At 68.9% G+C, this 24,914-nt stretch overlaps 1 protein-coding gene across 17 annotated transcripts in view; it reads left to right on the top strand.

The window, feature by feature from the left end:
* The window catches only part of PLEC (plectin), a 56,276-nt gene extending 32,062 nt beyond the window's left edge, over positions 1-24,214 (top strand). For 9 of the 17 annotated variants that reach the window (XM_058699384.1, XM_058699390.1, XM_058699394.1 and 6 more), the window contains 32 exons: positions 287-348; positions 763-852; positions 1,166-1,201; positions 1,685-1,762; positions 1,849-1,941; positions 2,839-3,005; positions 3,676-3,791; positions 3,872-3,978; positions 4,063-4,182; positions 4,260-4,355; positions 4,512-4,639; positions 4,896-4,989; positions 5,461-5,615; positions 5,706-6,015; positions 6,191-6,268; positions 6,359-6,520; positions 6,652-6,756; positions 6,864-6,959; positions 7,157-7,282; positions 8,412-8,564; positions 8,669-8,823; positions 8,909-9,035; positions 9,135-9,318; positions 9,396-9,553; positions 9,671-9,849; positions 11,018-11,156; positions 11,276-11,632; positions 11,715-11,798; positions 11,983-12,087; positions 12,188-12,286; positions 13,276-16,656; positions 16,781-24,214. In XM_058699384.1, the coding sequence (XP_058555367.1) occupies positions 287-348; positions 763-852; positions 1,166-1,201; positions 1,685-1,762; positions 1,849-1,941; positions 2,839-3,005; positions 3,676-3,791; positions 3,872-3,978; positions 4,063-4,182; positions 4,260-4,355; positions 4,512-4,639; positions 4,896-4,989; positions 5,461-5,615; positions 5,706-6,015; positions 6,191-6,268; positions 6,359-6,520; positions 6,652-6,756; positions 6,864-6,959; positions 7,157-7,282; positions 8,412-8,564; positions 8,669-8,823; positions 8,909-9,035; positions 9,135-9,318; positions 9,396-9,553; positions 9,671-9,849; positions 11,018-11,156; positions 11,276-11,632; positions 11,715-11,798; positions 11,983-12,087; positions 12,188-12,286; positions 13,276-16,656; positions 16,781-22,999 (13,559 nt within the window). In that variant the 3' untranslated portion in view covers positions 23,000-24,214. The remainder of the gene's footprint in view (positions 1-286; positions 349-762; positions 853-1,165; positions 1,202-1,684; positions 1,763-1,848; positions 1,942-2,838; positions 3,006-3,675; positions 3,792-3,871; positions 3,979-4,062; positions 4,183-4,259; positions 4,356-4,511; positions 4,640-4,895; positions 4,990-5,460; positions 5,616-5,705; positions 6,016-6,190; positions 6,269-6,358; positions 6,521-6,651; positions 6,757-6,863; positions 6,960-7,156; positions 7,283-8,411; positions 8,565-8,668; positions 8,824-8,908; positions 9,036-9,134; positions 9,319-9,395; positions 9,554-9,670; positions 9,850-11,017; positions 11,157-11,275; positions 11,633-11,714; positions 11,799-11,982; positions 12,088-12,187; positions 12,287-13,275; positions 16,657-16,780) is intronic. The other 8 variants (XM_058699385.1, XM_058699393.1, XM_058699383.1 and 5 more) reach the window with 2 other exon arrangements.
* Positions 24,215-24,914: the final 700 nt, after the last annotated feature.

The raw sequence follows: 24,914 nt of genomic DNA, 5'->3' as shown, positions 1-24,914 counted from the left end.
TGCCAGCTCTGGACCCTCCCATCCCCAGAGGGAGACAATAGGGGGATTGAGCAGCGGCAGGCTCTCCGTGTGCCTAGCACCCCCAGGCCCCCCCTGCGTGGGCAGGGTGGGCGGGGGGCCTGGGCACCTGAGTGTCTGCCAGTCCACGTGGGGGGGGGGTTGGGTCTCCGCGTATGATCCTGAGGTCCTCTTGGGGTGCCACCCACTGTGTCTGCATGGTGGTCCCCTCCCAGGGGCTCCTGTGGCTTCTCCCAGGCCTCAGGGGACCTGGTCTTGTCTCTTCCAGATGAACGGGACCGGGTGCAGAAGAAAACCTTCACCAAGTGGGTCAACAAGCACCTCATCAAGGTCGGTGGCGTGTGCGGGCACACGTGTGCATGTGTGTGTGCGCGCGCACACGTGGCCGTGGGGCAGGGGACATGGAGGGTGGGGGTGACGGAGGGTGCCCCTGGCCCTCCTGCCAGAACAAGGGCTGCCCCCACTGTCGGCCTGGGAGCTCATCTTTTCATCTCTGAAACCTGTTATTTTCTGTCCTCTCCCTGCCCTCCCCCGCGCTGCTCCTGCCTCCTGTCTCTCTCCCTCTCCTCTTCCTCCTTCTTCTCCGGGCTCTCCTGCTCTCCCTGTAGCACTGGAGGGCAGAGGTAGGTGCCTCTGTGGGGGCGGGGCCTGGGGGGGGCGGGGGTCATTGCCTGTCTTCCCTGCTGGGGCCTTGCTGGTGGCTGTGGGGAAGGTGCAGCCAGCCCGCTTCCTCTGTCCCCACAGGCCCAGAGACACATCAGTGACCTGTACGAAGACCTCCGTGATGGCCACAACCTCATCTCCCTGCTGGAGGTCCTCTCAGGGGACAGCCTGGTGCGTGCGCCTGCCCACCTGCCCCTTCTGGAGCCCCGCCTGCCTTTCACCCAGATACCCCTGCCTGCCTTCCTTCCTTCCTTGGGGCCTTTCCCACGTACCCCGTCCGTGTCCAGCCCGGCCGCGGCCCCTGCTGTGTCTCCCAGCCTGGGAGAGGCCCCGATCCCTGTGCCGCGGGTTCACGGCCCCGCTGGTCTCCGTGTCGGAGCCCCGACCCATAACCTCACGCTCTGCTCTGCTTCGGTTTCTCTGCTGCTTGGACTGTGAACCTTGGCCTCTGCCCTTTACCCTATGCCCTGCTCTGGCCGGGCAGCCAAGAGAGCGGGACGTAATCAGGAGCTCGCGCCTGGTGAGTGGTCGTGCCTGCTGGCTAAGGCAGCGCATGGGCTCCCCAAGGCTGGGAGCCCAGCTCACCTGGGGCTGGTGGCCCGTCTGGCCTGACCTGTGCCTGGCGCTTGGCGGGGCAGATGGCTGTGCATCCAGCTGCCTCGTGTCCTGCCTGCTGCATTGCCCGGGGCCGGGCCTGGGGCCCACGGTGGGGGGCGGGCTGCCACCCCTGGCCAGCCGGGGCCGGGAGGACGCCTCCCCGTGTGCCACTGCCCTCCACCCTCGGCTTCCTGGCTATTGTCTCCTCCCACCCCTTCCTTCCTTCCCACAGCCTGGGCCTGGCCTCCCTTTTCCAGCTGGGGAGGGTGCGCGGGGACGTGGGAAGGGCTGCTGCCCCACGGGGGAAGACCTCGGTGCAGTTACCACGGACGCCTGGGGGTGCCGTGGGCAGATGGGGGCCGTGGCGGGCTCTGTGGGCGCTGACCGGCCACGCCTCTTCCCACAGCCCCGGGAGAAGGGGAGGATGCGTTTCCACAAGCTGCAGAACGTTCAGATCGCCCTGGACTACCTCCGACACCGCCAGGTGAGGCTGCCCACCCGGCCACTGGCTGCCGTCCCCCTTCCCCGGCGGCCTGTAGTTAGGTGTGACTGAGGGCAGCTTGCTCGCAGGTGAAGTTGGTGAACATCAGGAACGATGACATCGCCGACGGCAACCCCAAGCTGACCCTCGGCCTGATCTGGACCATCATCCTGCACTTCCAGGTGGAGTCTCTGGGGCTGTGGCCTGGGGGCCCGGGCCCTTGGCGTCCTGGCCCCCCCCCCTCCCCCCCCCCCCCCCCAGCCTCCCAGCCTTGCACCGCGCCCCGGCCCAGTCCTTGCGCCATGGCCTGAGGGCCAGGCCTCTCTGCGAGGCCTGCCTGTACTGTGCCCTCTGGCCCCAGCTGGGCAGGGCCCGCAGAGCCTCCCTGCAGAGGAATGCGTTCTGTGCATGCAGCCCCTGCCCCGGGGAGGGTTTTGGAGAAGCATCCGCTGCGCTGGCTGACTCACCCCTGCCTGCCCCGGCCGCACAGGAAGCCGCAAATCTGAGAGCTGAGCAGGCTGGCTGGCACAGCAGCTGAGTCACATAGATTGGCAGGCCGACAGACAGACAGACAGACAGACAGACAGTGGGGACAGGCAGGCGGGTGTACAGACAGACAGGCTGACAGACCCGGGCTGGAAGGGCTGGATTAAGTGTGGGCCTGGAGGCCAGCCATACCCCCCAAGACCCAGGACCCTCCCCTGAGCCTGCAGCAGGAGAGGGGGCTGATCCAGCCCCCACCCTGGCGGTGACAGCCTTTTCTAGGCCTGGGGCTCCTGGGCAGCAGCTCTCCTTGGGCCCAGCCTCCATCAACCCAGGGAGGTGCCCAAGGTACCCGCCATGTGATGGCAGTGGGGCCTGGGTGCTCTCACTTCTGTGGCAGCCGCTGGCTGGAGTGGCCTAGGCCTGTGGCACTGAGGTATGGGGGTCCCAGTGGCTCCCCTGACGTGGGAGGGACCCCCGGAGGCTTCGCTGTGCCTCAGCTGGCCCGGCGGTTCCCGTGTGCTCGGACGAGAGGTCAGGGGTGCCAGGCGGGCTGTGTGGCTGAGGTCCTGCCTCCTGCCCGCTGTGTGGGGCAGATCTCGGACATCCAGGTGAGCGGGCAGTCGGAGGACATGACGGCCAAAGAGAAGCTGCTGCTGTGGTCGCAGCGCATGGTGGAGGGCTACCAGGGCCTGCACTGTGACAACTTCACTTCCAGCTGGCGTGACGGCCGCCTCTTCAATGCCATCATTCATCGGCACAAGTAGGTGGCCTGGGGCCACAGGGGCTGTTGGCTGGAGCTCCCTGGAGCACCTCAGCTGGGCAACTTCAAACAAGTTGGGGCAGGGATGGTGGCGGGAGGGGTGCCTGCCACCGACAGGAACCCGCAGCCTCGGGCGGCTGAGTCCCAGTGCCAGTCCACCCCTCTGGAAGGGTGCAGGCAGACACGGCCCCACCCACACCCCTTCCTCCTCCGCCCAGGGCCCTTCCAGAGGCTCTGCTGACTGCCTCGAGGTCAGGGGCCCAGTGTCAGCCCCACATGGATGCCCCAGAAGGGGCCAGGGTAGCCAGACCACAGTGGGAACGGTTCTCGGTGGACCCCTGCCCTCCCCCCACCCCCGTAAGACCTGGGGCCTGGTGGGCAGGGCAGCTGCAGGAATTCTAGGCTGACCTTTACCCTCACTCGGTATTCCACCCTGCACCTATGCCCACCGGAGGCCCCTTGAGCTCCAGGGGGCGAGGCCTGAAGTGCACAGTGTCTGCACGCAGGGCCACACAGGTGGACAGCATGGGGCACTAGCGGGGCGGGTGAGTGTGGGGTTGGGGTTGTGTGCTTGCAGGGACGTGGCGGGGGAAGCTGGTTCTCCGCATCCCTGTCTGCGTGCCAACCCGCCCCACGGCCCTCACTGTCACACCTGCCCCTGTGTCCCCAGGCCCATGCTCATCGACATGAACAAGGTGTATCGTCAGACCAATCTTGAGAATCTGGACCAGGCCTTCTCCGTGGCGGAGCGGGACTTGGGAGTGACCCGTCTCCTGGACCCTGAGGGTGCGTGCCACCGCCCCTTCTCCCTCCGCCCTGCGTGCCCGTTCGCCGCGCTCCCTCTGACGCCTGCCCTTCTCCCACAGACGTGGACGTCCCTCAGCCCGACGAGAAGTCCATCATCACTTACGTGTCTTCCCTGTACGATGCCATGCCCCGGGTGCCCGATGTGCAGGACGGGGTGAAGGCCAACGTGAGTGGGAGGGGAGGGGTGGGGAGGGGCGGGGCGGGGGGGGGCGGGGTGGGCGGCCCCTCACGGCCTCCCCCTCGCCTCCAGGAGCTGCAGCTGCGCTGGCAGGAGTACCAGGAGCTCGTGCTGCTGCTGCTACAGTGGGTTCGACACCACACCGCTGCCTTCGAGGAGCGCAGGTTCCCTTCCAGCTTTGAGGAGATCGAGGTGGGCCCGTCCTCCGCACTGGCTCCCGCGCCCCCTGCGGGGCCCCGGCTCAGCCGCTGACACCCTGTTCCCCACAGATTTTGTGGTGCCAGTTCTTGAAGTTTAAGGAGACGGAGCTTCCGGCCAAGGAGGCCGACAAGAACCGGTCCAAGGGCATCTACCAGTTCCTGGAGGTGAGTGGGGGTCCTGGAGGGCGGTGTGGGGGGGTGCCGTCCACGGGCCCGGACCCCAGGGCACGGCCTCATTGCTGGGCTTCTGGCACCGGGCTGTGCCAGGTGGGGCAGGCCGGGGGGGCCGGGCGTCCCTCTGAGCTTGGCCCCTGCCCACAGGGTGCGGTGCAAGCCGGCCAGCTTAAGGTGCCCCCTGGGTACCACCCGCTGGATGTGGAGAAGGAATGGGGCAAGCTGCACGTGGCCATCCTGGAGCGAGAGAAGCAGCTCCGGGCAGAGTACGAGAGGTGGGTGCGGGGGTGGGGGAGGCAGTGGGCGGGTGGGGCCCTGTGGCGGGGCGGGAAGCCACCCGAGGGTGAGTCACTGCCTGAGGAGGAAACCACCCCCCCCCAGGCTGGGAATCCCACACTGGGGCCGGCTCCGCTGTGAGCCGCAGGGCCGGCAGGGAGGCCCGCGGCGGGAGGGGCGCGGTCTGCGGCCGGGAGAGCCCGGCGGCGGGAGGACCGCACTCACGCCGGCTCCTGTGGGTGCTGTGGGCCGCAGGCTGGAGTGTCTTCAGCGCATCGTGAGCAAACTGCAGATGGAGGCCGTGCTGTGCGAGGAGCAGCTGAAGCAGGCCGACATCCTGCTTCAGTCGGTGAGGGGAGGGGCCAGCAGTGGCGGGGGGGGGGGGGGGGGGGGGGGGGGAGGCCGGAGGGAGGCTGGTGGCCCAGAGCCTGCCACGCCCTGTGGCCAGTGGGCGGAGAGCAGGCCCCAGCTCCTCTCCTGCTGTGCCGCTAACTCTGACGGCTCGCTTTGGGCAGAGCTGATGTAGAAGAGGCCACCGTCCTCTGTTCCGGGCCTGAGAGGCGTGCCGGTGGGAGGAGGTGGTGGAGAGGGCTCCAGACCCACAGGGCCCAGCAGGGGCAGGGCTGTGAGCTCGGGCGGGAGTTTGTGGAGGGAGAGGGGCTGGGGCACGGGAGGAGGAGGTCCAGCCCCTCGGACCCGGCGGAGCCAGGGGCTGGCAATCCGGCCAGAGGTGCCTGTTAGCGGCAAATGCAGGGCTGGGTGGTGGAGGGGAAAGGATGGGTCAGGGCCCCGGAGGCAGCTGTGGGTGCCACGCCTGCAGGATGTCCGCCTGCTGGCCGCAAACAAGGCCCCGCAGCGGGCCGCCGAGGTGGAACGAGACCTGGACAAGGCCGACGGCATGATCCGGCTGCTGTTCAACGACGTGCAGACCCTCAAGGACGGGCGTCACCCGCAGGGGGAGCAGATGTACCGCAGGTGGGCCGTGCCCCGTGCTGGGGGGTGGGGGGTGGGTCTCGGCGCAGCCTGGCCTCAGCTCAGCCCTCCAACTGTCCCCACCGTCCCCAGGGTGTACCGCCTGCACGAGCGCCTGGTGGCCATCCGTACCGAGTACAACCTCCGGCTGAAGGCAGGCGTAGCTGCCCCCGTGACCCAGGTGACGGTGCAGAGCACGCAGAGGCGGCCCGAGCTCGAGGACGCCTCCCTGCGCTACCTACAGGACCTGCTGGCCTGGGTGGAGGAGAACCAGCGTCGGGTGGACGGTGCCGAGTGGGGTGGGGACCTGCCCAGTGTGGAGGCGCAGCTGGGCAGCCACCGTGGCCTGCACCAGTCCATCGAGGAGTTCCGGGCCAAGATTGAGCGGGCGCGAGCTGACGAGGTGTGCAGGACCCCGGGGGGTGGGCAGTGCTAGGGGGGCGCGGGGCCGGACTCCGGCCGCCAGAAGGTTCGCCACTTGTGTCTCCCGCAGGGGTGCAGGCCCCTGGGGGTGGGCAGTGCAGGGGGCGGGGGCAGACCCCGGTCGCCGGAAGGTTCACCACTCGTGCCTCCCACAGGGGCAGCTTTCCCCAGGCCCCCGGAGCGCCTACCGGGACTGCCTGGGCCGGCTAGACCTGCAGTACGCCAAGCTGCTGGTGAGTTGGGGGGCTGCGGGGAGAGGAGGGGGGCGGGGGGCACAGGGGCGGGCGCTGTGGCCTGCTGACCCCGCTCTCGTCTACCTGCAGAACTCCTCCAAGGCCCGGCTCCGTGCCCTGGAGGGCCTGCACGGCTTTGTGGCGGCTGCCACCAAAGAGCTGATGTGGCTCAGTGAGAAGGAAGAGGAAGAGGTGGGCTTCGACTGGGGGGAGCACAACTCCAACATGGCTGCCAAGAAGGAGAGCTACTCGGTGAGGTCACTTTCTAGAGCCTTCCGGGACTGCCCTGCCCCAGTTGGGTCCCAGGATGCCGGCTGGTGTTCCACCGGTGGACCCTGTTGTGGCCCCGACACCATCCCTGAGACCCGCTGTCTGTGTGTCAGGCCCTGATGCGTGAGCTGGAGCTGAAGGAAAAGAAAGTCAAGGAGATTCAGAGCACCGGGGACCGGCTGCTGCGGGAGGGGCACCCTGCTCGGCCTACAGTGGAGGTGGGGGCGGGCCGTGGGGAGCCCCAGGGCCAGCTGGGGGTGGGGGCCGGCCGTGGGGACCCCAGGGGCCGGCAGGGGGCCTGACCCGGTGCCTGGGCGGGTGCCAGTCCTTCCAGGCCGCCCTGCAGACCCAGTGGAGCTGGATGCTACAGCTGTGCTGTTGTATCGAGGCACACCTGAAGGAGAACACGGCCTATTTCCAGGTGAGAAGCGGGCCCTCCCCCCTGCCTCAGTGGCAGCATCCCCACAGAGCCCCAGACCACTACGGGTGACTCCAGGCCCCTCTCCACGTCCGTTAGCACGCAGTTAACGGGTCACGGCACCGCCCCGCAGAACTTGTGTCAGACACTCAGCAGCCTGTGGCCCCACTGGCCCCGCCTGACCCCTTCTTGTTTTCTAGTTCTTCTCGGACGTGCGGGACACTGAGGAGCAGCTACGGAAGCTACAGGAGATGCTGCGCAGGAAGTACACCTGTGACCGCTCCATCACCGTCACGCGTCTGGAGGACCTGCTGCAGGATGCCCAGGTGAGTTGACTGCCTCGGCCCCTGCCGGCTCAGGGCTCTCCCGCAGCGAGGTGGGTGCTGAGGCCCCGAGGGACTAGGGCAGGCAGCCGTCAGCGGGGGAGGGGGGGGGAATGGCACAGGCAGGGGCAGGTGGCGGGGGGAGCTGGAGGGGACAGGCTGGCATCTGAGCCACATGGGTGCTCAGTGAAGGTCTCTAGAGGTGGAGGCATGGTGACGAGAAGGGCAGGGGCGTTGGGGGGGGGAGATGTGACAGAGGTTGGTCAACGCAGCGGGATGGGGGTTGGGGAACCGGAGGGCTTAGTGGCAGGGTCCTGGAGTAGTGGCAGGTGGCCGCCCGAGCCGATGTGAGGTCCTCCACTGCCTGAGCCCCTGGAGCCCCCAGAGCACCAGAGGCCTGGCTCAGCCACACTGTGTTGGCCGGTCAGCGGACACAGCCCACCGGCATCGTGGGCCTGATGTCTGGACAGGCCAGGTCTGAAGGGCTGTGTAGGGCGGAGGGGCAGCTGGACGTGGTGCCCGTGTGCCCTGGGGCTGGGGAGGGGTGCTGGGCCCCCCTGGGGAGCTTGGCGGGGAGTGACGGATGAGAGAGGAGATGGGGAGGCCCCTGCTGGCTGGGGACTCCTGTGGCCAGGAGTCGGGGTCAGTGAAGGCTGGGAAATCATCGTGGGACAGACAGGAGTGACACGGGCACTTTCAAGGTGGACTCTGACCGCAGCCCCCGGACAGTCCTTCGTGGGGTTTAGCCCGTTGGAGAGGCTGGATGGGAGGAGGCGGATGACCTACATTGCGAGGGAGAGAGGTCGAGTGCAGCCAGAGCGCAGTGGGGCTGCTCTCCTGGAGGACACGGTGTGTGACCTGGGGGCAGGGGGCACTTACTTCTGGCCAGGAAGGAAGGACGAGCTGTGGGGTCTGTGGGGGGCCGAGCTCTGGGTCGCCGCCCCGGCCCCGCCTCCTGCTCTCATGTGCCCAGCCCCATTGTACCCCAGGACCGGCAGCAGGGCACAGAGGTGGGGTACCAGAAGAGCTTGCTCGTTGCCTGGGGCAGGCATATGGGTCTTCACGGAACGTCATCTAGGCACGTGGTGTCCGGGCGCTGGACCGTGGTCTCTGAGTGTCCCCTCCCTGGCAGGATGAGAAGGACCAGCTTGGCGAGTACAGGGCACACCTCTCGGGCCTGGCCAAGCGGGCCAAGGCCATCGTGCAGCTGAAGCCCCGAAGCCAAGCCCACCCTGTGCGGGGTCGCGTGCCCCTTCTGGCCGTGTGTGACTACAAGCAGGTGGAGGTGAGGGCCCGGCTGAGCGGACTTGCGCACTGGGCGGGGCCTGCCGGGGGTGGGGGTGGGGGGGCGGGGCCTGGCCACGCTGTGACGGCTCCGGCTCCCCACAGGTGACTGTGCACAAGGGTGATGAGTGCCAGCTGGTGGGTCCCGCGCAGCCATCCCACTGGAAGGTGCTCAGCAGCTCCGGCAGTGAGGCCGCCGTGCCCTCCGTGTGCTTCCTTGTGCCCCCGCCCAACCAGGAGGCCCAGGAAGCCGTCACCAGGTGGGTGGCCCGGGGCCTGGCAGGTGCGGTGGGGGGCCGCGGGCCCGGGGCCCAGAGGCCTCTGACCGTGCTCCCGACCCGCCAGGCTGGACGCCCAGCTCCAGGCTCTAGTCACGCTGTGGCACCAGCTGCACGTGGACCTGAAGAGCCTGCTGGCGTGGCAGAACCTCAGCCGTGACGTGCAGCTCATCCGCTCCTGGTCCCTGGTCACGGTAGGACTTCCCCACGGGCCGCACTCGGGACGGGGGGTGAGGGGTGGCTTCTCCCGCCCCCCCCCCCCCCCCCCGCTCAGCCCCGAGTGCCGCCCGCAGTTCCGAACTCTGAAGCCGGAGGAGCAGCGGCAGGCCCTGCGCAACCTGGAGCTTCACTACCAGGCCTTCCTGCGGGACAGTCAGGACGCGGGTGGCTTCGGGCCTGAGGACCGGCTGCAGGCCGAGCGCGAGTACGGCTCCTGCAGCCGCCATTACCAGCAGCTCCTGCAGAGCGCGGAGCAGGGTAGGCGGCGGGCAGGCCCCGGCGGGCGGGTGGTGGGCGGCGGGCCGGGCCGCCGCCTGAGCCCGATGCACCCGCAGGCGAGCAGGAGGAGTCCCGCTGCCAGCGTTGCATCTCGGAGCTCAAGGACATCCGGCTGCAGCTCGAGGCCTGTGAGACGCGCACCGTGCACCGCCTGCGGCTGCCGCTGGACAAAGAACCGGCCCGGGAGTGTGCCCAGCGCATCGCCGAGCAGCAGGCAGGCACCTGCCCGTCCCTGCCCCCCCCCCCCCCCATCGCCCCTCCCCGCCCCTCCCCAGGGCTGTGGGTGCGGGGCTCCCAGAGTCAGCTTGTCTCCTGCCCGCTTTCTCCTCAGAAAGCCCAGGCTGAGGTGGAGGGGCTGGGCAAGGGGGTCGCCCGACTCTCTGCCGAGGCCGAGAAGGTCCTGGCCCTGCCCGAGCCGTCACCCGCTGCCCCCACTTTGCGCTCAGAGCTGGAACTGACCCTGGGCAAGCTGGAGCAGGTCCGCAGCCTGTCCGCCATTTACCTAGAGAAGTGAGTGCACCGGTGGGGGGCCGGGGGGGGAGCCTGTGGCCACGGGAGGGTCCTAAGTGTGCCTGAGTGCTGTGCCCTGGCTGATGGGTAGGGGACAGGGTCAAGGAGGAAAGATCTGACAGATCTGGTTAAAGGGGGGTGGGCACAGACCAGGGTGGTGGTTGTGGACGTGCCCTGAAGATGGGACTCCTGGGGACCCAACGTGGGGAGAGGGCTCAGCTGCGCCTCACTGGGGCGTGGGGCTGTGGGACACCAGGGCCTAGGGGCGTGCAGGCGCAGGGAGGAGACCGAGGAGAAGCCGAGTGAGGAAGTCGAGAAATGGGGGTGGCCCATGGCCAGTTAGGTCCAGACAGGGGCTCAGCCGGGGTGGGGGGGGGGCACTTCTAGTCGGTGGGTGGGGAGAGGAACCGCAGAGGGCAGGCGGGGGGTTGGGGGGTGCTGGGTGAGTGGGCTAGACGCCAAGGTCTTTGTGAGGGGCCTGTTTCCCCCTCTCGGTCTCCCCACTCCCCTCCCCATGGTCTGTGCTGGCTGCCCCCCAGGGAGATGCAGTCCTTATCAGGCACCTTCCTCCGCTGGCCCCTCGCCCCCACCCACCCACAGGCACGTCTTTCCTCCTTTGCTGTTCACTTCGGCACACGTGTTCACAAAGCTCAGGCTCTCTTTTGGGTGTGCAGTCGTCCACCCCCCTCCCTCAGTCTCACCGCTGACTGGGCTCAAAGGGCCCGGTGTCTGTAATGTCTTACAACGCCACGAGAGTAAACAACACCTCTCACCGGTGGCTGTTGTTTCGCCGTGAAGGCAAATACGGTGTTTCAGAGGAAGGTCCCCGAACGGCACGTGGTATTGCCCCTTACCCAGTCTCGGGGCCGGAAGGCTGAGAGCTTCTCCCAGGCCCCAGGGGCAGCAGACTGGGGGGTCTCTTCAGCTTCAAGATGTCGGAGCTTTCTGTCTCCTGGACAGCACAACCTGTCTTCGGGACTCAGTCCACAGCGGAAGTGTCCCTGTGTCCCAGAGGTCTCCAACCACCACCCTCTCCCCGAGGCCCCTCTTCTCTCCGAACTCTGTGACCCCAGGGGTCAGCTGACCACCAGGACTCTGGTTCCACTGCGTCAGATTTGCCATACACCTACACCCGCCAGCCCCGAGCTGAGCTTCGTTCTGCCCACAGGCTCAAGACCATCAGCCTGGTGATCCGCAGCACGCAGGGGGCCGAGGAGGTGCTCAGGGCACATGAGGAGCAGCTCAAGGAGGCCCAGGCCGTGCCTGCCACCCTCCCAGAGCTTGAGGCCACCAAGGCCGCGCTGAAGGTGCGGCCGCTGGGCCTGGGCCTTGCCGTGAGGGCCAGGGGCCCCGGGGGGGGGGGGGGGGCGGGGGAGGCGGGGCCCTGGGGCTGAAACCACGCCCACCTCTCTGGCTCCCCCAACAGAAGCTGCGGGCCCAGGCGGAAGCACAGCAGCCGGTGTTCGACGCCCTGCGGGACGAGCTGCGGGGGGCGCAGGAGGTGGGCGAGCGGCTGCAGCGGCAGCACGGCGAGCGGGACGTGGAGGTGGAGCGCTGGCGCGAGCGCGTGGCCCCGCTGCTGGAGCGCTGGCAGGCCGTGCTGGCCCAGACGGACGTGAGGCAGCGTGAGCTCGAACAGCTGGGCCGCCAGCTCCGGTACTACCGGGAGAGCGCAGAGCCGCTGGGCGCCTGGCTGCAGGACGCCAAGCAGCGGCAGGAGAAGATCCAGGCTGTGCCGCTGGCCGACAGCCAGGCCGTGCGGGAGCAGCTGCGGCAGGAGAAGGTGGGTGCGGGCTGCGTGTGGCCGGGGGTGGGGCTGGAGCGCGCACCCCGTGGCCGCTGACCACCCCGCCCCCGCCCGCCAGGCGCTGCTGGAGGAAATCGAGCAGCACGGGGAGAAGGTGGAGGAGTGCCAGGAGCTCGCGAAGCAGTATATCAACGCCATTAAGGTGAGGCTCCCTGGCTTCCTGCGACCCTCACGGAGGCCCGGCATGTCAAGGGAGTCCCGCTGGGTCCCCAGGGGGCACCCTGAACCCAGGCCACGCTGGTGAAAGCCTTGGGCGGGTTCAGGGGTGGGTTCAGGGGCAGGGTGAGAGAAAGCGAAGCTAGCAGCTGACCAGCGTGTCCTCACAGGACTACGAGCTCCAGCTGGTCACGTACAAGGCACAGCTTGAGCCGGTGGCCTCCCCAGCCAAGAAGCCCAAGGTCCAGTCTGGGTCTGAGAGCGTCATCCAGGAGGTAGGGCCAAGGGTGGGGCTGGTGGGGCCGGGTGGGCTGCACGGGCCCCGTGGCTCATGGCAGGGCTGACTCTGGCTGCATCCTTCCTCCTGCTCCCCAGTACGTAGACCTGCGGACGAGGTACAGCGAGCTGACCACGCTCACGAGCCAGTACATCAAGTTCATCAGTGAGACCCTGCGGCGCATGGAGGAGGAGGAGGTATGGCCTGCTGGGGGTGGGGGTGCCGTCTTCCCACCCGCCCTGCCCAGATGCTGCCCCTGGGAACCTGTATAAGACCACGTGGTACAGCTCCCTCCCGCCCTCCTGCCTGAGGCCACCAGCACCCTCTCCTTGCGGCACGGCCTGCCCCCAGGCTCCCTGCACCCGTGGCCTGCCCCACCTTGGCCTGGCGCTGCACTGCTCTCCCCGTGGTGGCTGGCGCCTCCTCTTTCTCCTCTGTTGGCACGTGCCCCCGACAGGCGTCCTACCGGCGCTCGTGTGTGTGTTCCTCCTCGGGATTCCACGTGGCCTCTGCACTTGGCCACTTGCTCCGGAAGAGCTGGGGAGTGTCAGATCACCGGGGCTAGGGAAGGGGGGGGGGGGGGTTCTGGCGTGTCTCACGGTGGGCCGGGGTGGCTACCTGTCCTGTTCCTCCTGCTTCCTGGGTAGACTCGCCGTCTGGCTTGCAAGGCCCTCAGATCTGCTCTGCTGTTTCACACTGGCCGTTGTATCCTGTTCCACCCCGCTGGGCGGCAGGAACGGGCCCAGGTCCAGAGAGAGGGACCCTGCAGCCAGAGCCAGGCGGGCAGGTGTTCGGCGGGGCTCAGGCAGGGCTGTGTGGTGGGTGCGGCTCGCACGCCCTGCGAACTTCCTGCTTTGCTCTCTCTCTCTCTCTCTCTCTCTCCCCCCCTGTCCATCTGTCTCCATCGCCTGTCTGCGGGAAGAGGGGAGGACGCCTGGGCCTCCTTCCCCAGGCTGGTGAGCACGGTGGGGCCAGGCTGCGCTCGCTGCCTTGAGTGCCCTGGGCGGGTGCACGCTGTCTCCCTCCGCCGGGCTGTGACCCCTGTCTTCCCTCGACCCTCCCCCCCAACCCCCGCACCGCGCTGTCGGAGTGAACTGTGGTGGTGCCGTGTCATGTGAGTGCCTGGCGGCCCACTCTGTGCTCACCGCTCTCTCTGGTTCTCTCCCTCTCTCTGCCGCGGCCACAGAGGCTGGCTGAGCAGCAGCGGGCAGAGGAGCGGGAGCGGCTAGCCGAGGTGGAGGCCGCGCTGGAGAAGCAACGGCAGCTGGCCGAGGCGCACGCCCAGGCGAAGGCGCAGGCAGAGCAGGAGGCCCGGGAGCTGCAGCGGCGCATGCAGGAGGAGGTGGCGCGGCGGGAAGAGGCGGCGGTGGACGCGCAGCAGCAGAAGCGAAGCATCCAGGAAGAGCTGCAGCACTTGCGGCAGAGCTCGGAAGCGGAGATCCAGGCTAAGGCCCGGCAGGCGGAGGCCGCGGAACGCAGCCGGCTGCGCATCGAGGAGGAGATTCGCGTGGTGCGCCTGCAGCTGGAGGCGACCGAGCGCCAGCGGGGTGGGGCCGAGGGCGAGCTGCAGGCGCTGCGCGCACGCGCGGAGGAGGCCGAGGCGCAGAAGCGGCAGGCGCAGGAGGAGGCGGAGCGCTTGCGGCGGCAGGTGCAGGACGAGAGCCAGCGCAAGCGGCAGGCGGAGGCGGAGCTGGCCCTGCGCGTGAAGGCGGAGGCCGAGGCGGCCCGGGAAAAGCAGCGGGCCCTGCAGGCGCTCGAGGAACTGCGGCTCCAGGCCGAGGAGGCGGAGCGGCGCCTGCGGCAGGCCGAGGCCGAGCGGGCCCGCCAGGTGCAGGTGGCCCTGGAGACGGCGCAGCGCAGCGCGGAGGCGGAGCTGCAGAGCAAGCGCGCCTCCTTCGCGGAGAAGACGGCGCAGCTGGAGCGCACGCTGCAGGAAGAGCACGTGGCCGTCGCGCAGCTGCGGGAGGAGGCGGAGCGGCGGGCGCAGCAGCAGGCAGAGGCCGAGCGGGCCCGCGAGGAGGCGGAGCAGGAGCTGGAGCGCTGGCGGCTGAAAGCCAACGAGGCGCTGCGGCTGCGGCTGCAGGCGGAGGAGGTGGCCCAGCAGAAGAGCCTGGCGCAGGCGGAGGCGGAGAAGCAGAAGGAGGAGGCGGAGCGCGAGGCACGGCGCCGCGGCAAGGCAGAAGAGCAGGCCGTGCGGCAGCGGGAGCTGGCCGAGCAGGAGCTGGAGAAGCAGCGGCAGCTGGCGGAGGGCACTGCCCAGCAGCGCCTGGTGGCGGAACAGGAGCTGATCCGGCTGCGGGCTGAGACGGAGCAGGGGGAGCAGCAGCGGCAGCTGCTGGAAGAGGAGCTGGCCCGCTTGCAGCGGGAAGCGGGGGCGGCCACCCAGAAGCGCCAGGAGCTGGAGGCGGAGCTGGCCAAGGTGCGGGCCGAGATGGAGGTGCTGCTGGCCAGCAAGGCGCGGGCCGAGGAGGAGTCCCGTTCCACCAGCGAGAAGTCCAAGCAGAGGCTGGAGGCCGAGGCCAGCCGCTTCCGGGAGCTGGCGGAGGAGGCCGCCCGCCTGCGTGCCCTGGCCGAGGAGGCCAAGCGGCAACGGCAGCTGGCAGAGGAGGATGCGGCGCAGCAGCGAGCGGAGGCGGAGAGGGTGCTTGCCGAGAAGCTGGCCGCCATCGGCGAGGCCACGCGGCTTAAGACCGAGGCGGAGATCGCGCTCAAGGAGAAGGAGGCGGAGAACGAGCGCCTGCGGCGGCTGGCGGAGGACGAAGCCTTCCAGCGGCGGCGGCTGGAGGAGCAGGCCGCCCAGCACAAGGCGGATATCGAAGAGCGGCTGGCGCAGCTGCGCAAGGCGTCGGAGAGCGAGCTGGAGCGGCAGAAGGGGCTGGTGGAGGACACGCTGCGGCAGCGGCGGCAGGTGGAGGAGGAGATCCTGGCGCTCAAGGCGAGCTTTGAAAAGGCGGCCGCCGGCAAGGCGGAGCTGGAGCTGGAGCTGGGGCGCATCCGCAGCAGTGCCGAGGACACGCTGCGCAGCAAGGAGCAGGCGGAGCAGGAGGCCACGCGGCAGCGGCAGCTGGCGGCCGAGGAGGAACAGCGGCGCCGCGAGGCGGAAGAGCGTGTGCAGAGGAGCCTCGCGGCCGAGGAGGAGGCCGCGCGGCAGCGCAAGTCCGCCCTGGAGGAGGTGGAGCGGCTCAAGGCCAAGGTGGAGGAGGCGCGGCGCCTGCGCGAGCGCGCGGAGCGGGAGTCGGCTCGGCAGCTGCAGCTGGCGCAGGAGGCCGCGCAGAAGCGGCTGCAGGCGGAGGAGAAGGCGCACGCTTTTGCGGTGCAGCAGAAGGAGCAGGAGCTGCAGCAGACGCTGCAGCAGGAGCAGAGTGTGCTGGAGCGGCTGCGGGGCGAGGCGGAGGCGGCGCGGCGGGCGGCCGAGGACGCGGAGGCGGCGCGGGAGCGGGCCGAGCGGGAGGCGGCGCAGTCGCGGCGGCGGGTGGAGGAGGCCGAGCGGCTGAAGCAGTCGGCCGAGGAGCAGGCGCAGGCGCGCGCGCAGGCACAGGCCGCCGCGGAGGAGCTGCGCAAGGAGGCGGAGCAGGAGGCGGCGCGGCGGGCGCAGGCGGAGCAGGCCGCCCTGCGGCAGAAGCGGGTGGCCGACGCCGAGATGGAGAAGCACAAGAAGTTCGCCGAGCAGACTCTGCGGCAGAAGGCGCAGGTGGAGCAGGAGCTGACCGCGCTGCGGCTGCAGCTGGAGGAGACGGACCACCAGAAGAGCATCCTGGACGAGGAGCTGCAGCGGCTGAAGGCGGAGGTGACGGAGGCCGCCCGCCAGCGCAGCCAGGTGGAGGAGGAGCTCTTCTCCGTGCGCGTGCAGATGGAGGAGCTCGGCAAGCTGAAGGCGCGCATCGAGGCCGAGAACCGCGCGCTCATCCTGCGCGACCAGGACAACACGCAGCGCTTCCTGCAGGAGGAGGCTGAGAAAATGAAGCAGGTGGCGGAGGAGGCCGCCCGGCTGAGCGTGGCGGCCCAGGAGGCGGCCCGGCTGCGGCAGCTGGCGGAGGAGGACCTGGCGCAGCAGCGCGCCCTGGCCGAGAAGATGCTCAAGGAGAAGATGCAGGCCGTGCAGGAGGCCACCCGCCTCAAGGCCGAGGCCGAGCTGCTGCAGCGGCAGAAGGAGCTGGCGCAGGAGCAGGCCCGGCAGCTGCAGGAGGACAAGGAGCAGATGGCCCAGCAGCTGGCCGAGGAGACGCAGGGCTTCCAGCGGACCCTGGAGGCGGAGCGGCAGCGGCAGCTGGAGGTGAGCGCCGAGGCCGAGCGCCTCAAGCTGCGCGTGGCCGAGCTGAGCCGGGCGCAGGCCCGCGCCGAGGAGGACGCCCAGCGCTTCCGCAGGCAGGCCGAGGACATCGGGGAGAAGCTGCACCGCACCGAGCTCGCCACGCAGGAGAAGGTGACGCTGGTGCAGACGCTGGAGATCCAGCGGCAGCAGAGCGACCGCGACGCCGAGAGCCTGCGGGCCGCCATCGCAGAGCTGGAGCGCGAGAAGGAGAAGCTCAAGGAGGAGGCCAGGCTGCTGCAGCTGAAGTCCGAGGAGGTACCGGCCCCGCCCCCACGGGCGCACGTGGGCGGGCCCCGGGTGGGGGCCTGCTCTGCGGCGGCTCGCCCACCTCCCTGACCGTGCCCTCCCCTCCCCTCCCCCGCCCCCCCCCCCCTTGCAGATGCAGGCCGTGCAGCAGGAGCAGCTGGTGCAGGAGACGCGGGCCCTCCAGCAGAGCTTCCTGTCGGAGAAGGACAGCCTGCTGCAGCGGGAGCACTTCATCGAGCGGGAGAAGGCCAAGCTGGAGCAGCTCTTCCAGGACGAGGTGGCCAAGGCGCAGAAGCTACGGGAGGAGCAGCAGCGGCAGCAGCGGCAGATGGAGGAGGAGAGGCAGCGGCTGGTGGCCAGCATGGAGGAGGCCCGGCAGCGCCAGCATGAGGCCGAGGAGGGCGTGCGGCGCAAGCAGGAGGAGCTGCAGCTGCTGGAACGACAGCGGCAGCAGCAGGAGAAGCTGCTGGAGGAGGAGAACCAGCGGCTGCGCGAGCGGCTGCAGCGCCTGGAGGAGGAGCACCGGGCCGCGCTGGCGCACTCGGAGGAGGTTGCCGCGTCGCAGGCCGCGGCCGCCAAAGCCCTGCCGAACGGCCGGGTCGCCCACGACGGCCCGGCGGCCGAGGTGGAGCCCGACCACGCCTTCGACGGCCTTCGGCGGAAGGTGCCGGCCCAGTGGCTGCAGGAGGCCGGCGTCCTGAGCGCCGAGGAGCTGCAGCGGCTGGCCCAGGGCCGCACCACCGTGGCCGAGCTCGCTCAGCGGGACGACGTGCGCGGCTACCTGCGCGGCCGCGGTGGCGTTGCCGGGCTGCTGCTGACGCCCGGCAACGAGAAGCTGAGCGTGTACGCGGCCCTCCGGAGGCAGCTGCTGAGCCCGGGCACGGCTCTCATCCTGCTGGAGGCCCAGGCTGCCTCGGGCTTCCTCCTGGACCCTGTGCGGAACCGACGGCTGACCGTCAACGAGGCCGTGAAGGAGGGCGTCGTGGGCCCCGAGCTGCACCACAAGCTGCTGTCGGCCGAGCGCGCCGTCACCGGCTACAAGGATCCCTACACCGGGGAGCAGATCTCCCTCTTCCAGGCCATGAAGAAGGACCTCATCGTGCGGGAGCACGGCATCCGCCTGCTGGAGGCCCAGATCGCCACGGGCGGCATCATCGACCCGGTGCACAGCCACCGCCTGCCCGTGGACGTGGCCTACCGGCGCGGCTACTTCGACGAGGAGACGAACCGCGTCCTGGCGGACCCGAGCGACGACACCAAGGGCTTCTTCGACCCCAACACGCACGAGAACCTCACCTACCTGCAGCTGTTGGAGCGCTGCGTGGAGGACCCCGAGACGGGCCTGCGCCTGCTGCCCCTCACGGAGCAGGCTGCCAAGGGTAGGGAGCTGGTCTACACTGACTCGGAGGCCCGGGACGTGTTCGAGAAAGCCACTGTGTCCGCACCATTTGGCAAGTTCCGGGGCAAGACGGTGACCATCTGGGAGCTCATCAACTCAGAGTACTTCACGGCAGAGCAGCGGCGGGACCTGGTGCGGCAGTTCCGCACGGGCAAGGTCACCGTGGAGAAGATCATCAAGATCGTCATCACGGTGGTCGAGGAGCACGAGCAGAAAGGGCAGCTTTGCTTCGAGGGCCTGCGCGCCCTGGTCCCTGCCGCCGAGCTGTTCGAGAGCGGGGTCATCGACCGCGATCTCTACCGCCAGCTGCAGCAGGGCGAGCGTTCGGTGCGAGAGGTGGCCGAGGTGGACGCCGTGCGGCGGGCCCTGCGGGGCGGCAACGTCATTGCTGGTGTGTGGCTGGAGGAGGCGGGACAGAGGCTGAGCGTCTACGAGGCCCTGAAGAAGGACCTACTGCAGCCAGAGGCGGCGGTGGCCCTCCTGGAGGCCCAGGCCGGCACCGGGCACATCATCGACCCTGCCACGAGCGCCCGGCTCACCGTGGACGAGGCGGTGCGGGCCGGCCTGGTGGGGCCTGAGCTGCACGAGAAGCTGCTGTCGGCTGAGAAGGCCGTGACCGGCTACAAAGACCCCTACTCGGGGCAGAGCGTCTCCCTGTTCCAGGCCCTGAAGAAGGGCCTCATCCCCAGGGAGCAGGGCTGGCGCCTGCTGGATGCCCAGTTGTCCACAGGTGGCATCGTGGACCCGAGCAAGAGCCACCGTGTGCCCGTAGACGTTGCCTGTGCCCGGGGCTACCTGGACGAGGAGACCAGCCGAGCCCTGTCGGCGCCCGAGGACGAAGCCAAGACCTACTGCGACCCCAGCACACAGGAGCCGGTCGCCTACGGCCAGCTGCAGCGGCAGTGCCGGCCCGACCCGCTGACGGGGCTGAGCCTGCTGCCGCTCTCGGAGAAGGAGGCCCGGGCCCGGCGGGAGGGACTCTGCTCCGAGCTGCAGGCTCGCGAGACCTTTCAGAAGACTGCCGTTGAGGTCCCCGTGGGCAGCTTTAAGGGCAAGACGGTGACCGTGTGGGAGCTCCTCAGCTCTGAGTACTTCACGGCGGAGCAGAGACAGGAGCTGGTGCGGCAGTTCCGCACGGGCACCGTCACCGTGGAGAAGATCATCAAGATCGTCATCACCATCGTGGAGGAGGTGGAGACCGTGCGCCAGGAAAGGCTGTCTTTCAGCGGCCTCCGCGCCCCGGTGCCGGCCAGTGAGCTCGCGGCTGCCGGTGTCCTCAGCAGGGCCCAGTTTGAGCAGCTCAAGGACGGCAAAACGTCTGTGAGGGAGCTGTCGGAGGTGGACTCTGTGCGGACGCTTCTCCAGGGTAGCGGCTGCCTGGCCGGCATCTACCTGGAGGACTCCAAGGAGAAGGTGACCATCTACGAGGCCATGCGGCGGGGCCTGCTCAGGCCCAGCACGGCCACTCTGCTGCTCGAGGCCCAAGCGGCCACCGGCTTTCTGGTGGACCCTGTGAGGAATCAGCGCTTGTACGTCCACGAGGCCGTGAAGGCGGGCGTCGTGGGCCCCGAGCTGCACGAGAAGCTGCTGTCTGCCGAGAAGGCCGTCACCGGCTACACCGACCCCTACACCGGGGAACAGATCTCCCTCTTCCAGGCCATGAAGAAGGGCCTGGTCCTTAGGGAGCACGGCATCCGCCTGCTGGAGGCCCAGATCGCCACGGGCGGCATCATCGACCCGGTGCACAGCCACCGCCTGCCCGTGGACGCGGCCTACCGGCGCGGCTACTTCGACGAGGAGACGAACCGCGTCCTGGCGGACCCGAGCGACGACACCAAGGGCTTCTTCGACCCCAACACGCACGAGAACCTCACCTACCTGCAGCTGTTGGAGCGCTGCGTGGAGGACCCCGAGACGGGCCTGCGCCTGCTGCCCCTGAAAGGAGCCGAGAAGACGGAGGTGGCGGAGAGCCCGCAGGTGTACACGGAGGAGGAGACCCGCAGGGCGTTCGAGGAGACGCAGATCGACATCCCTGGCGGCGGTGACCGCGGCGGCTCCACCATGTCCCTGTGGGAGGTGATGCAGTCGGACCTGATCCCAGAAGAGCAGCGAGCCCGGCTCATGGCGGACTTCCGGGCCGGCCGGGTGACCAAGGAGCGTATGATCATCATCATCATCGAGATTATCGAGAAGACCGAGATCGTGCGCCAGCAGAACCTGGCTTCCTACGACTACATCCGCCGCCGCCTCACGGCCGAGGACCTCTACGAGGCCCGGATCATCTCCCGCGAGACCTACGGTCTCCTCCGGGAGGGCGCCAAGAGCCTCCGAGAGGTGCTGGAGGCGGAGTCGGTCTCACGCTACCTGTACGGCACGGGCTGCGTGGCCGGCGTCTACCTGCCGGGCTCCCGGCAGACGCTCACCGTCTACCAGGCGCTGAAGAAGGGGTTGCTGAGCGCCGAGGTGGCCCGGTTTCTGCTGGAGGCACAGGCGGCCACGGGCTTCCTCCTGGATCCCGTGAAGGGCGAGCGGCTGACCGTGGACGAAGCCGTGCGGAAGGGCTTGGTAGGCCCCGAACTGCACGACCGGCTGCTCTCGGCCGAGCGGGCCGTGACCGGCTACCGGGACCCCTACACGGAGCAGACGATCTCGCTCTTCCAGGCCATGAAGAAGGACCTGATCCCGGCCGAGGAGGCCCTGCGGCTGCTGGACGCCCAGCTGGCCACGGGCGGCATCGTGGACCCGCGCCTGGGCTTCCACCTCCCCTTGGAGGTGGCCTACCAGCGTGGCTACCTCAACAAGGACACGCACGACCAGCTGTCGGAGCCCAGCGAGGTGCGCAGCTACCCGGATCCCTCCACGGACGAGCGCCTCAGCTACACGCAGCTGCTCAGGAGGTGCCGTCGCCACGAGACCAGCGGCCAGCTGCTCCTGCCGCTCTCGGACGCCCGCAAGCTGACCTTCCGCGGCCTGCGCAAGCAGATCACGGTGGAGGAGCTGGTGCGCTCGCAGGTCATGGACGAGGCCACGGCGCTGCAGCTGCGGGAGGGCCTGACCTCCGTGGAGGAGGTCTCCAAGAACCTGCAGAAGTTCCTCGAGGGCACCAGCTGCATCGCCGGCGTCTTCGTCGATGCCACCAAGGAGCGGCTGTCCGTGTATCAGGCCATGAAGAAGGGCATCATCCGCCCCGGCACGGCCTTCGAGCTCCTGGAGGCGCAGGCGGCCACCGGCTACGTCATCGACCCCATCAAGGGGCTCAAGCTGACTGTGGAGGAGGCCGTGCGCATGGGCATCGTGGGCCCCGAGTTCAAGGACAAGCTGCTGTCGGCCGAGCGCGCCGTCACCGGCTACAAGGACCCGTACTCGGGGAAGCTCATCTCTCTCTTCCAGGCCATGAAGAAGGGCCTCATCCTGAAGGACCACGGCATCCGCCTGCTGGAGGCCCAGATCGCCACGGGCGGCATCATCGACCCCGAGGAGAGCCACCGGCTGCCCGTGGACGTGGCCTACAAGCGCGGCCTCTTTGACGAGGAGATGAACGAGATCCTGACCGACCCCTCGGACGACACCAAGGGCTTCTTCGACCCCAACACGGAGGAGAACCTCACGTACCTGCAGCTCATGGAGCGCTGCGTCACGGACCCCCAGACCGGCCTGCGCCTGCTGCCCCTGAAGGAGAAGAAACGGGAGCGGAAGACGTCCTCCAAGTCCTCGGTGCGCAAGCGGCGCGTCGTGATCGTGGACCCCGAGACGGGCAAGGAGATGTCCGTGTACGAGGCCTACCGCAAGGGCCTCATCGACCACCAGACGTACCTGGAGCTGTCCGAGCAGGAGTGCGAGTGGGAGGAGATCACCATCTCCTCTTCCGACGGCGTGGTCAAGTCCATGATCATCGACCGCCGCTCGGGCCGCCAGTACGACATCGACGAGGCCATCTCCAGGAGCCTCATCGACCGCTCGGCGCTGGACCAGTACCGCGCCGGCACGCTCTCCATCACCGAGTTCGCCGACATGCTCTCGGGCAACGCTGGTGGCTTCCGCTCCCGCTCTTCTTCCGTGGGGTCCTCCTCCTCCTACCCCATCAGCCCCGCCGCCTCCAGGACCCAGGCGGCCTCCTGGTCAGACCCCACCGAGGAGACGGGCCCCGTGGCCGGCATCCTGGACACGGAGACGCTGGAGAAGGTGTCCATCACGGAGGCCATGCACCGCAACCTGGTGGACAACATCACCGGGCAGCGGCTGCTGGAGGCCCAGGCCTGCACGGGGGGCATCATCGACCCCGGCACCGGGGAGCGCTTCCCCGTCACCGACGCCGTCAACAAGGGCCTGGTGGATAAGATCATGGTGGACCGCATCAACCTGGCCCAGAAAGCCTTCTGTGGCTTCGAGGACCCGCGCACCAAGACCAAGATGTCGGCCGCCCAGGCCCTGAAGAAGGGCTGGCTCTACTACGAGGCAGGCCAGCGCTTCCTGGAGGTGCAGTACCTGACGGGGGGCCTGATCGAGCCCGACGCGCCGGGCCGTGTGCCCCTCGACGAGGCCCTGCAGCGCGGCATGGTGGACGCCCGGACCGCCCAGAAGCTGCGGGACGTTGGCGCGTATTCCAAGTACCTCACCTGCCCCAAGACCAAGCTCAAGATCTCGTACAAGGACGCGTTGGACCGCAGCATGGTGGAGGAGGGCACGGGGCTCCGGCTGCTGGAGGCCGCCGCCCAGTCCAGCAAGGGCTACTACAGCCCCTACAGCGTCAGCGGCTCTGGCTCCGCGGCCGGCTCGCGCTCCGGCTCGCGCACCGGTTCCCGGGCTGGCTCCCGCCGCGGCAGCTTTGACGCCACGGGTTCCGGCTTCTCCATGACCTTCTCCTCCTCCTCCTACTCTTCCTCGGGCTACGGCCGCCGCTACGCCTCGGGGCCCGCGTCCTCCCTGGGGGGCCCCGAGTCCGCGGCGGCCTGACCCGCTGCCTGCACCCTTGCCCTCCCGCTCTGCATGTGGCCAGGTTCCCTGCCCAGGCGTTGGGGTCTTTAACGTTTCAAAGGTGTCTTCCTCCCAAGCGGTGCCTAAAGTCTAACCAAAAAGAGCAGACTAATATATTAACGATCTATCTGCTGTCCAGACAGCCTGCGTCCCAGGGAGGCGGTCAGGGAGGGAGCTGGTGCAGACCCGCTGACCAGCTCATCCCCCAGGCCTCCCTGCTCCTGTCTACCTGCCACTCACCACAGCCAGGTGCCTTGGAGGGTCCCGGGCCCGGCCCCAAGCCCGGCCCTCCTAGCCCTCCCGTCTCTCTAGAGGGTATCGTCTGGGCAAGGTCCCCCCGCCCCCCGCCACCCCCCCACCCAGCCCTGCTCGCTGGGCTCACTGACACCCAACCACTGATCCTAGCCGCCCAGGGGAGCGGGGTCGGCCCCGTCACTAGCAGGGCCCTCAGAACCAGCTTCTCTTCCTGTTTCCAGGACTGATTTCCTTGCTCGGTGGGCCTTGCTGGGGAGGGAGGGGGTCCGGGGTTAGTCATCTCTTTTCCAGCCTGCCCGTGGGAAGATGAGGGTCCAGTCTACAGAACCAGCTGGCCCGGGCCAAGCCTCTCCCGTGCCCGGCCCGCGCCTGGCCCCTGCCCAGCTGCAGGCGCCGTCCCCAACCCCTAGCCCCTGACACTGTCCCGAGACCCCAGGCGTCCGGCTTCAGCCTTCCAGCCTCAGTCCCTTAGTAAGTGCCTTCAGTGTCCTCCCTCCACCCCAGGCCCCGAGGACCCAGACCTGGGGTGGGAGACAGACCCTCCCGGTGACAGACTCCCCACCGGCCCAGCTCCCGGGCGTGCCAGCCCCGGGGCCAGGCTGGGTATGGCCGGGGCTTCTGCAGGACTCTGCTCCCCCGTGGGTCCCCCCTGGGTGCTTCCTGCCTGTCTGTCCGCGAGAGCCTCACCTCCTTGTCAGGCCCGGGCACAGGCGGCACAGGCAGCCCAGCCCAGTTCCCTCCCCTCTTGTTCCATCCAGCCCCTGGCCTCGGTGGCTTCCACCCCTGCCTCCACTCTCTGATGAAGCTTTGCATGTTCCACTAACCCAGGCAGGCGGCGGGTGGAGGCGCCAGGCTTCGGCTGCCTCCGTGAGGGCAGAACACTAACCCGACCACGGGTGAGCCTGCAGCGCTCACCCCAATAAAAGCAATTCCAACCTTCCTGTGGGTCCTGCGTTGTTTTCTCATCCCCGGGTCGGGTGTGTGCTGGGGGCAGGGTGGATCAACGCTGCAGCCCCAGGCTCTGAGCTTGGCCGGGCATCTGGGCCAAGGGCAGGGGAGCAGGGCCTCCGTGACTGGCCTGAGGCCTGTGTTTCCAGTAAGAGAGACCCAGGCTGAGCAGAGGGCAGGGCGGAGGCTTGCTCCCGTACGGTCCTCAGCGCCTGCCGCTCGTCCCGCTGATGGCCTGTCACTCTGCCGGGCCCACATGCCCAGTTCGCAGGCGGCGCTGCTGAGGGGGGGTCCGTACTCTCCTGGCAGCCAACGTTGCCTGTGCCCCTCACGGCCCAGCCTTCGGAGGGAGCCCGGGTAAGCTGGTTCGGTCAGCAAAGGTTAACGCCATAGGGAAGGCCGTGGTCGCGAGCCTCGGCGGCTGGACGGTGAGCGAGGCATCAGGGTCTCTGCTGCGGTCCTCCCGCCCCCGTCGCCCCAAGTCCACACACCGCTCCTTACATCGGGCTTGTCCGGCCTCCCGGGTTCTCTCTGGGGAAACTCACGAGAGGAGGCTGCGCGGGGCCGGCTGCAGCCCTGCTGAGCCGCTCGCCCTGAGGCCATGACGGAGGCCCACCTGCCTGCTCTGCCCAGGGTGGGGGTGGTGACCGAGAGCCTCGTCTTTGGGGCCTGAATCCTGGCCATAATGTCC

Source organism: Neofelis nebulosa, chromosome 14 (assembly GCF_028018385.1).
Source record: "Neofelis nebulosa isolate mNeoNeb1 chromosome 14, mNeoNeb1.pri, whole genome shotgun sequence".
Lineage (NCBI taxonomy): Eukaryota > Metazoa > Chordata > Mammalia > Carnivora > Felidae > Neofelis > Neofelis nebulosa.
The sequence above is the reverse complement of the archived record's forward strand: the minus strand, read 5'-3'. Positions and strand labels throughout refer to the sequence as shown.